This window comes from Rhinopithecus bieti, unplaced genomic scaffold (genome assembly GCF_001698545.2).
Source record: "Rhinopithecus bieti isolate Rb0 unplaced genomic scaffold, ASM169854v2 scaffold_8675, whole genome shotgun sequence".
Taxonomy (NCBI): Eukaryota; Metazoa; Chordata; class Mammalia; order Primates; family Cercopithecidae; genus Rhinopithecus; species Rhinopithecus bieti.
In genome coordinates, this window is record NW_016806447.1 from 1577581 (window position 1) to 1588602 (window position 11022).

An 11022-nucleotide genomic window follows, 5' to 3' on the forward strand; every position below is an offset into this window, starting at 1 on the left:
ATATATATATATATATATATATAATATACACACACAGATATATATACACACTGTATATCTGTATATATACATATAATCGGTATATATATATAAAAAATCAATTATATCTTGTTTTAATGATAATCAAGTATTTACTGCCATTGAATTATTGATGCACCATTACAACCAATGCTATACTCCCTAAGCTCAAGTAATTTGGGGGAAATACTATACACAATCTCTCTGTTTAACTATCCATTCTGTATTAAGTGGCTAGTACAGGCCAGACCTGACATTGCCTTGTTGCTGATGTAAACCCTCTTTAGAGATTCACAACACACATAGACACAGCAAAAGCCCTAAGAAGCGTATTAAAAGTCTGTATAGTTTGTTCACTCTGATGTCTCCTGTTTTACCAAAGCGCTAATATGTATTGTACATTTACTGATATCCAGCAAAACACTGCACAACACCCTGTCCTCAAAGAATTTACAGTATACCTAGGAAGACAGGGCACATGTTAGTGGAAATGTAATAAATGTAAGATAGTAAAAATCATCAGTGCCAAGCTAGTGCTGTCAAGAGTTTATGGAGATGTAATTGTACTTTTAACCTAATCTGGCTACAGAAGGCTTCAGGTAGAAACTGGGGTTTAAAATTTTCTTAATAAGTTTGATTTCATTAGGTAGTGACGGAGAAACCAGGTATTCTATGTGAAGGAATGGGAAGAAAATGCCTGGGCAGATTGGCATAGGGAGATACAAAATTGACTGAAGTTAAAAACAGTAATCATTGCATCAATACTGCCGCATAGTCTCATTTTCACTATTACAACAGTCACAGAGCTGTTTTTCTGCTTCCCTTCTTTCTCCTCGCCATCACCTGAACAAAATCATTGTAATTTTCCTAAAACTCAGACTCACACTCTCCTGCTTAAAATCCTTCAATGTTTCCATCTGCCAGGCCAGTGATTCTCAGTGTCTCCATCTTTAAGACACGTCAGATAAACTTCACATCTTAAACCATACCAAGAGCAGATGCAAAGTTCAGGGAGATGAGAGCGACCTTTTAAGAAGGCAAAGAGTACCACAGATTGAAGGCAGCTGAAAAACCCACAGGTGCTTTTTGAAAACATGTAATGAAACTGCTAGTAAATAATTTCTCCTCCCAAAATATGCTCTTTACATGAAAATAACTAAATTTTTTAATATTAAGCTTTGTATACATTTAGATTTTTTCAAGTTTTCACTAATATTCATAGACTAAATTTATATTAACCAATAAGTACCAATCAACCTTATTTTTTAATATACATAATGTTCAGATTTAACATACTATAAATAAGCACCGTGAATTTTAATAGTACTATTTCATTGTCTTGTAACTCCACAGCTATAACTTGCGTTAGGGTGAAAAGAAAATCAAATCATCATTCTTGTTCAGCTGACTTAAGAAAATTCAACTGACAAATCCTACAATAATTCCTAATTACCACTCAACTATAACAGTGGATGCTACTTAAAGCTACGTCATAGATAAGATCGATTGTTGGTCAAGCTGGATTCCTGCAGGTTAGATATAACTTTACACCTTCATCTCTTCTCAAAAGAATATTTTGAAATTCAAGTGAAGGAAGATATTTTAGAGTAATACCATTTTGAAAATAAGTCATTCACAAATGAAATTTTAACATTTATAAGTAACAGATCATTTACAACACGTCACAACCAAGTCTCAAAGAGTAGAACTGACTAGAAGGTTGAAAATTAACTGACCTATAGGCCAAAGTCCAAATTTCTCAGCATGATATATAAACAAAGTTGTTCATGACGGGCATTTATCTACCTCCTGTATATGTCCCCCTTTGTCCTAGTCTTGTAGTTTCACAAGGGTCACTCTTGCCTAAACTGCCTGCCAGCTATAATTTCACTCCCCGCCCTTCCAGGTGATTGACTATTCACCATTCAAGGAGGAGTGCAGCAACTCCCACCCGCAGGGAAAGCATTCTTTATGTGCTCCTGTTTCTCCGTTCCCAGTCTTTCCCTTCCTCGACACTCTCAAAGTAGCCTAACATCTATCAGGTTGTAATTGTTTACTTGTCAATTAGAATGTGAACTCCTTGGAAATAAAAACTGTTTTCCTTTGTGTTTCAATTGTCTATATCTTGCATATAAAAGCATATGAACAAATATATTTTGTATTGGGTAAACAAACTTTGCATAAATAGCATACAATACAAAATTGCTGTGACCAAGAAATCTCCCCAAATATTATACCTGTCTGATAATCTAAGATACAATCCTACTTATTAACTTTTAAATTCAAAAAAGTGTGAGGGGGATAAAAATCAGTCATTAACAGATTCAGTCTTAACCTACATAATATAGTCCAAACTTATTATTAATAATATAATAAATACTCTGAAAAATAAGATTGAAAACATATTTACCAGCCTTAAAAACTATTATAGTTATAACCACTCATTACAAATTCTACAAAGTACATACATATTCTATATATTCTAGTTGCCTGTAAGAGCTATTTTTTCTTTCCTTAAATTTAAAAAATAAACATACTATCTATAAACTGAAAACACAGTATTTCCTAAATTAGAGTTGCTATGTGATGAAAATGACAATCCCTGTCCAAAAAAAAGACCCACTCTAACATCATCAAACAATCACTTGTCATTGAGTGAACAGTTCCGGTGAGATGATGCCAAACCCTTTATCTAATAGTTTTAAAAGCTTATTTTGTATTTGCAATCTCAATTATACCACATACAATAAGCAACACAACATCTTTTGTGGATGAAGATGATATTTAATCAATTATACTTGCTAGGATTAAAAACAAAACCTATCATTTTTTTTTAATGCCTTTTCAATTTTAACATAGTTTTGCCTACCTGGCTTTTATTTGGCTTTTCCTAGCAGCTGCTTCACTAGCAGTCATCGGTTCAGGAAGAGCTGAAGGAATAGAAGAATTCTTGGAAGGAAAAAAAATAAAACTTCTCATTTTAGTTTTTTAATTGCAGAAAGTTTTTGTAAGCTTTGGATATATTATTGAACTTTAAAAGTACTATGAGACGCTATTACTATCACATCAGATACCTATAAACTGTTCACATATATTCACCAGATCTAATCTGCAAATATCACTACATGTTACACAAATGTCAATTTCATATTCATGTGTCATAGAAACCTTGGAAAATAAGCAGAAGAACACCATTGTGTCCATTTATAAGTGGGTAAATCTTGAGTAAAAAAGAAAGATTATATTACACTTGTAAATCAATGACTATTTTGCATTTTGGAAAAAGCAACAAACACCAAGGATAAGAATCAAGTGTTGTTTCTACATACTACAGATAATTTTCAAGACACTGAATGTAAGGCCTGGAAAATGAGGGCGGAAGGCCTTGTTCATTTGTTTATACTCAATGTTTAGTTCATTGTAGGTACTCAATAAATACTTGCTGAGTAAATGTCGAATGAGTCTACTTATCTACTTTTAGAACTGCAAAGCTTTCAGCTTCAACAGAGAAAATAATACATCAATACGGCAAGGGCTTCAAAAAAAAGAAAGGCACCACATTCCTTCTTTTTTTCTTAGTGGGGTAGATTAAGTTACACATAAAGGAAACCCTACAGAAACAGGTCGGGCCAGATGATCTTTACAAAGTCAAGAATGGCTTATAATCAGTGATGATTCTAGAGGCCTTTATCAACACTGACAGAGACTTGCCATACACAATTCACCTAGTGTGTAGTTAAATGCACTGTACAGACAGTGAATAAAATTCAAAGCTTTTAAATAATACTAACTATTGCCAACTGAGCACCTTCCATGGACTAGGCACTGGGTTTTACATGTAATCCTTATAATTACTATCCTTGTTTTACAGAAAAAGAAATGGACATAAAGTAACTTACCAAAAGATTCAAAGTCAGTCTCTGATAAGGACAAAACTGAATCTGGGTCTCTGTTTACACTGCCTGTGCTTTTTTAAAAAAAAATTTTTTTTTAAGTTTTAGGGGATATAAGTGCAGTTTTGTTACAAGGATATACTGCATAATGGTGAACTCTGGGCTTTTGTATAACCATCACCCAAATAGTGTACATTGTACCCATAAGGTAACTTCTCATCCTTCATCCGCTTCCCACCTTTCTAAGCTTCCAATGTCTATTACTTCATGTCAATATCTATGTGTACACATTGTTTAGTTCCCACTTAACAATGCCTGTGCTCTTTATACCAAAGTTTCCCAAACTTAGTTAACACAGTGCTCAGTATCTCAGTAATTGTTTACTTCTAAGAAAAAAAAAATCTAATAGTCCTGTTTATTAAATGGTTAGGCCCAAATAACTTAATAAAATTAGTTTGTGCTAGGTCACAAAGATGTCCCTGTGTTTTCCTCAAAAATGCAAAATATGCTGTCTGAGTCTGCTGCAGTTCCCCAAGGTATCTCAGTGCACAGTCTGGGTGCAGAAGCTTTGTACCACAAATATAATCAAACACACAATCAGACCACTTGTCATGAAACAAGTAACTCTGTGGTTTAACAGCAGCAATAAACAAAAAAGTAACTCTGAAAGTAAATATATTTACATATGATAAAATGAATTTTAAATTCATATCCTACTTGAAAACCTACTTACATTGATGTTGGAGATTGGACAATCCTTTTTGGCAAATTTAAATGCAAAATATGATACTTGAAATATATCAGGTCTATGTTCTGGATCTGGTTCAAGCATGAACCCTGCAAGAATAGATCAAAATGTTAAGAAGTTTTATGAAACACACATTATACTACGTAGCGGCACACATTATAAGGATAAAAAACACATATTTTCTGTTCCATTCTAAGATCAGTGATGATTCTAGCAAACTTTTTTTTTTTAAGTCAATAAATTTTTATTCAAGGAATTCCATGTTGTGATTTCTTCCCACTGTCCATCAAGGTCACTTTAGATCCTCTAAAGAGCTGGAGTCATCTTCAAGTTTGCCCTTTTTAATGAAACTGATCCAGTTGCCATGTCAGCCCACAATTACTTTGGCTTCGTCATCTCCTTTTAATATGGGTATACTGAGGAAGACTTCAAAATTCACCAAGAATCTTTGGGATTTAATTTATTCAACCAATTTACTTTAGGGTTCTTCATACTGTAGGTGGTGGGGATCTGCCTGGTTCTCAATTTGACACCCTCTCAACATGAATGAGTTCAAATCACATTCATTCCTAAGCGATCACTCAAGAATAGTACAGATGTGTGGAATATGCCAATACCTAAGGTAAAAAAGTAGATTATCTGGTTTTTCATAACGTTTAGTAACTGTCTTTTTCAAACTTTTAGTAACTGTCTTGTAGTTCCTTCTCACAGATCTAACAATGGTCCTGTGATAAAGTAAAACCACAGAGTTACTCTATGAGGCGTTTCCAACGACATGCAGGCTACAGGAAAAACCCCATTGGGACAGACCTCAACCGATTCTAGCAAACTCTATTCATACCTATAGAAAATGCAGAAATTGCTATTTTATAAATAAAGCGTTATCCCAAGCTAAGGGTAGATCAGTCACAGAACAGGTCTACACTACAAGTATGAATGACAAACATGATTATTCTATTGAAAAGTGACACAAAAGAAAAGTGAGTTTAGTGAACACTGGGGAATTATTCAAGAAAGTTCCAAGGCGATAGTAAAAAGGTCCTTCAAGATAATTCTATTCAAAATAATTCTATGCAAAATAATTAATACCTGTATTAATTTTTAAGTGATCCTGAACCATTGAGAAAAGTCTCAATTGTGTACATTATAGTCTAACAAAGTAGTAAAGGATTGGCACTTTCGTTTTCCAAAAACATGCTCTCTTCCCATACTGATGCTAACAACATTTACCATAGTTCTGTATCTTAACATGTTATCCATATCATGCTCAGAAATATGGGCAGAGTTTTATAGTTTTTATGAACAGATTTCAAAACAACCTTACAGCATTGCCTGAAATGCCTGATCTTTTTTCTACCAAAATGACCACTACCATTTGGTAGTACTCTATTACTTGGATAATTTTTAATTCTAAATTTCACAAGGTTGACATTTATACTCAATTCCATAAGTAAAAGATTTTGTTAAGACATCTCAAAGTCTATCTCTGCTTCATTAATTAACACTAAGTTGTTATAATGTTTAAATCCTTCTTAAACTACTTAAAATGTAAAATTTAAAGAATTGGATGATATTCTTAAGTTTACTAATAATGTATAAAGAGATCTAAGTATGTAAATGGGTTACATAAAATTATAAATCAAAATGAATTAAATCTTCCCTTCAAATTTAAGTAACATTTTGAATACAGAATGTGTGATACATCTCCAATGACATGATAAACTTATTTTGGCTAAAAACACAGTTATGTGGAAGTTATAATTTATTTGAGAGATTCTGAGCTCAGTGTAAAATATACAAAAACTCTGCAGGTAACTTGATTTTAGATATTCATAATGCTAACATATATCACTTATAAAATTGATTTTTTAATAATTTTACCACCACTGCTAGATTGAAATAACTAAAACATTTTAATTCTAATATTTGCTAGTTTATATTCAAACTCAATCCAGAAAAGATCTGAGGAATCCACAAAGTTTATTTTATCTTGATACTAACAGATATTAAATGTTTTTAACATAACAACAGTACACAAAATGGGGATAAATTTGAACATACTGTTAACAATAAATACTTATTTATATAATTTTAAAACCAAACAAATCACATGAAACCTACCTAATTCACAAACGTATAGTCCTATTTTCTATTCTAACAAATTTACTTGGCTTTTAAAATCTAATTTCAACAATAGCTAATTATACATATTTAGTCCTATAAAGAACCTGAAGTGGCACACAAAACTAACACTTTGTTAAATATATAACAAAATTAAAACTAACGGAAAAATAATAGCTTGGGGTTGGACAGGATAATGAGGTCAGTTATAAACTACATATGATTTGGTCATAAATGCAGGCCCAAAATGTGCTCTCCATTTTTTAGCTGTCAATATAAACAGGGCAACATGATCCATTACATGAATCACAGTGTATCTAATACAAAAACAAATCAGGTGCTAAGGAAAAACACTATTCGTGATACTGAAAGCTAGAGAGCAAATTCTCCGTTGAGTCTTTCTAAAGATAGCTCACACAAAGTGAACAACATCCTTAGGAACAGCAGTGAGTGACACAGGGTCATGTTTTAAACACTCTATCAGTATGGACTAGTGGCCTAAATGCCATGCAGTAAAAGAAAGGGGTATGGTACAAGAATGTATTTCTTTTGTGGCCTGGCTTAATCCATGAAAAACTTTTTAAGTATCCAGAGAGGAATTAAATGATAGTTCAGGCATTCCTGGTTTTTCTTTGTTTTGTTTTCTTTCATAGCAGTTGAGAAGCATCGAGGGAGAAAAAAATAAATTTGAGATTTTGTGTCCTAACCTATATGTGTACAAGTATTTCTGTCACTCAAGTTAAGCACACCATATCCTCTAATGATTAGGTAGCTAGGTTGCAGGTAGAATTGATATTATCTTATAAGCAAACACAAGGACCTCGAATTCCCTGGGTCATATTTTCATGTGGGAATATATCTGCTGGAGCCAGTTTAGTCTGCCTAACTGTACTGATCCCATTTATGTGACATAAAATCAACTCAAAAGGTCAGAACTACTATTTATTTTAATAAAGAAGAACAGAAAATATTAGAGTATATTAATATGGTAAATATAAGCAATATTTCATGAAATGTGATTCAGTTTACGGGTGTATATTCTGTGTGTGGTGTGTATACCAGGTCATAACTAAAATGTATTTTTTATTAATATATTGAATCACAGTCACAAAAAGTTTGAAGCCACTGTGCTAGTGTAAGTGCCACGATCTCTATTACTATAACTTATTCTCCCCCATGGGAAAGACAGTGATTTGTCATATCGCTAGACTAGAAAAAAGAATGAAGCACCTCCATCCGTCAATCTCTGATGATCTTTCTTTCAGAACAGGTTATTTTAGGAACATACATGTTCTCTGCTGAGCCATATTTTGTAAGTAACCTGCCTCTGTGAAAGAAGTCTAAGGTTTTTCAGCATTGCCTATGACTGGATGTTTGTAAATTTGAAGGTTGGGAACACAGGAACAGGATCCTTTGGCTTTAGATCTAAATTTTATTCTGCAATTTGCTTTATCAGTACTAAAAAGTTGACAGTTTTACCTGATGAGCTCCAGTGGACCATCTCTGACTTGGTTCTAAATTCAAAGTATGAAAAGACTAATAATCATACCTAAAACCCACAGGTAGAACTCTTGGCTACATTTTTATCTCTGAATATTTCTAAATTGAGTATTATCAGCAAGTTTAAAAAAGGAAAAAATCATGAAAGCATCTTTAAGCACTTAAGTTAGATAATATAATTTACTGAACTCTTCAAGAGAATGGGTTGCAAAATGTACTACTGGATTACTGAAGGATGTAGTCTAGAGTGCAGACGTATCACATTTAATACAGCTAAACACTGATTCAAGAAGGACAATTTCACTCAGGCATGGTGACTCTCGCCTGTAATCCCAACTACTTAGGAGGCTGAGGTGAGAGGATGGCTTGAGCTTGGGAGTTCAAGGCTGCAGTGAGCTATGATCTCACCATTGCAAACCAGCACAGGAGACAGAAAGATCCTGTCTCTTTTTTTTTAAAAAAAAAAAAAAAAAAAAAGGAAGAAAAGAAAGAAAGTGACCCTTCAATTTTATAGTTTTTCGAAAGCCATTTTCTCCTGCAAATAATTAAACCTCGAGTTTAGTGTTTTATTAATTGCTACTTCATGACAATAAAACTATATCATCTATTAACAAAATATGCTTTTGGGGAAAAGAAATGGATTAAGGAATGTATGTGTTCAGTTCACCTAAAAGTAGTATTTCATGATTAGGTTTAAAAACAAACAAAAAAGGCAGAGAAGCTAGAATACACCCTTGTTAACTCAACTTAAAATGATCACGTGAATCATCACAAGACCATTACCACTGAATCTGATTCTATTATAAATATAAAATCAACTTTTTAAAACTTAGCCATAAGAAATAACATTCCTCTGCTCACTCAATTGTGTAAATCTTTCTATTGACACAAATACTACTAACACAACCTAAGAACACAAAATAGAGCTTCAGCACTGAAGGTAGTGTATGACTAAACTACAACAATATTTCCTATTGATGTACACACTGGTCTGAGGCAATTGAATTAATTATGCCTATACTAATATTGCACAGAAAAGCACAAAATCCCCGTACATTCCAACAAAAATAGAAGCTAAAGGAGCTGCTGTTGCAGCAAAATTCATATTATGGTTTAGTCAAGGACCCAAGCCAAAAATTAAAGTAGCTACCATTCAAGTTACACAAAACAAAGGATCCATGCCTGGGCCTAGATAAAGTTAAGCCACCATCTCTAATCTAACAGCTCAACAAATTTAAAAAGAAAATACTTTGGATAGAAGTCTCAAAACAATTTTCTGCTTAAAATTTGTTTGGTTTTCCCTCCATAAAGACACATTTTCTCTCCCACAAACTTCAAGTTATTACCCTTAATTTCCCTGAAATGAGAAACATCCACTCTAATTTTCCAACCATAAATATTTCATGCATCAACATTATTTCTATCTGTTAACCTATAGACATTGTTACAGAAACTTATATGTTACTATACGTGTCCTACATACCTTATTATACGGGTGCTGAAATGAAACTAAATTTAACAGCTGATAATATGTTCAATCATAACTAAAACATTAAGTGGCACTAAATAATGCCAGGATAATACATTTGGAATAGTCCTGGTAACTACCCCAAAAAGTTACTGATCAGAGCCCTCTCTCTACAGCTATTCAAGTAGTAACCCAGAGCCGATGACTGAAAAGCTCCAAGGAAACCCTATCTTAATCTTTCATTTCAAAGGTACTTTGAAGTAGCTGAGATTCTTTTTTTCAAAAATAATATAGGAGAAGAGAGTGGGTGAGGTTATAGAGGAAACAAGACTGGCCATGAATTGATAACCACTGAGGCTGGGTGAAGTATTTTCATGAGGTACATGAAAATTTATTGCACTGCTCTGTCTTTGTAGAGATTATTAAATTTCCATAATAAATTTGAATTTAGTAAAAACAAGCAAGCAAAGTCCTGGTTTCCCACAATATGGGTATTGAAATAAATTTAAACCTAATCGAACCAGTCACAGTGGTTCACACCTGTAGTACCAGTTACTCAAGAGGATCAGCTGAGCCCAGAAGGTTGAGACCAGTCTGGGCAACATAGCTAGATCCTGTCTCTAAATAAATAAATAGCCAGGCATGGTGGCTCATGCCTATAATTCCAGCATTTTGGGAGGCTGAGGCAGGCAGATCACTGAGGTCAGGAGTTCAAGACCAGCCTGACCAACATGGTGAAACACTATCTCTACTAAAAATATAAAAATTAGCCGGGCATGGTGGCATAGGCCTGTAGTCCCAGCTACTCAGGGAGCTGTGGCAGGAGAATCACTTGAACCTGGGAGGTGGAGGTTATAGTGAGCCAAGATCACACCATTGCTCTCCAGCCTGCATGACAGAGTGAGACATGGTTTCAAAAAATAAATAAATAATAATAAAAATAATAATAAATTTAGCCCCAATACATGAGCTCTTAAGAGCAAAGATAAAGAAACCATAAAGCAGTAAGTGAGAAGACCCAAAAGTTTAAAAAAAAAAAAAAAAAAAAGCTTTTACCTGGTGTTCATCATTACCTTACTGCACAAAATAAGGAGATAAGAAAAATAATCTTAGGAGTTATATTTACAGTATATTCTAGAATAGATGATAATTTATGGTAAGCCTTTGGTAGATCCAACATTAACACATAAAACCAAATTCTGGCTCGCCGAGGGACTTCCTCTTTGTTAGTCCTCCTTCCCAACATGGCGCAGTCTATTAACATCACGGAGCTG

At 33.7% G+C, this 11022-nt stretch overlaps 1 protein-coding gene across 1 annotated transcript in view; it reads right to left on the reverse strand.

Annotated features, from left to right (window-relative positions):
- BMP2K (BMP2 inducible kinase) overlaps window positions 1-11022 on the reverse strand; it is a 142478-nt gene that overhangs the window by 50626 nt on the left and 80830 nt on the right. The window contains exons 8-9 of the mRNA XM_017876597.1: window positions 4645-4748; window positions 2888-2967 (exon numbers count right to left, since the gene is read on the reverse strand). Of these exons, the coding sequence (XP_017732086.1) occupies window positions 2888-2967; window positions 4645-4748 (184 nt within the window). The remainder of the gene's footprint in view (window positions 1-2887; window positions 2968-4644; window positions 4749-11022) is intronic.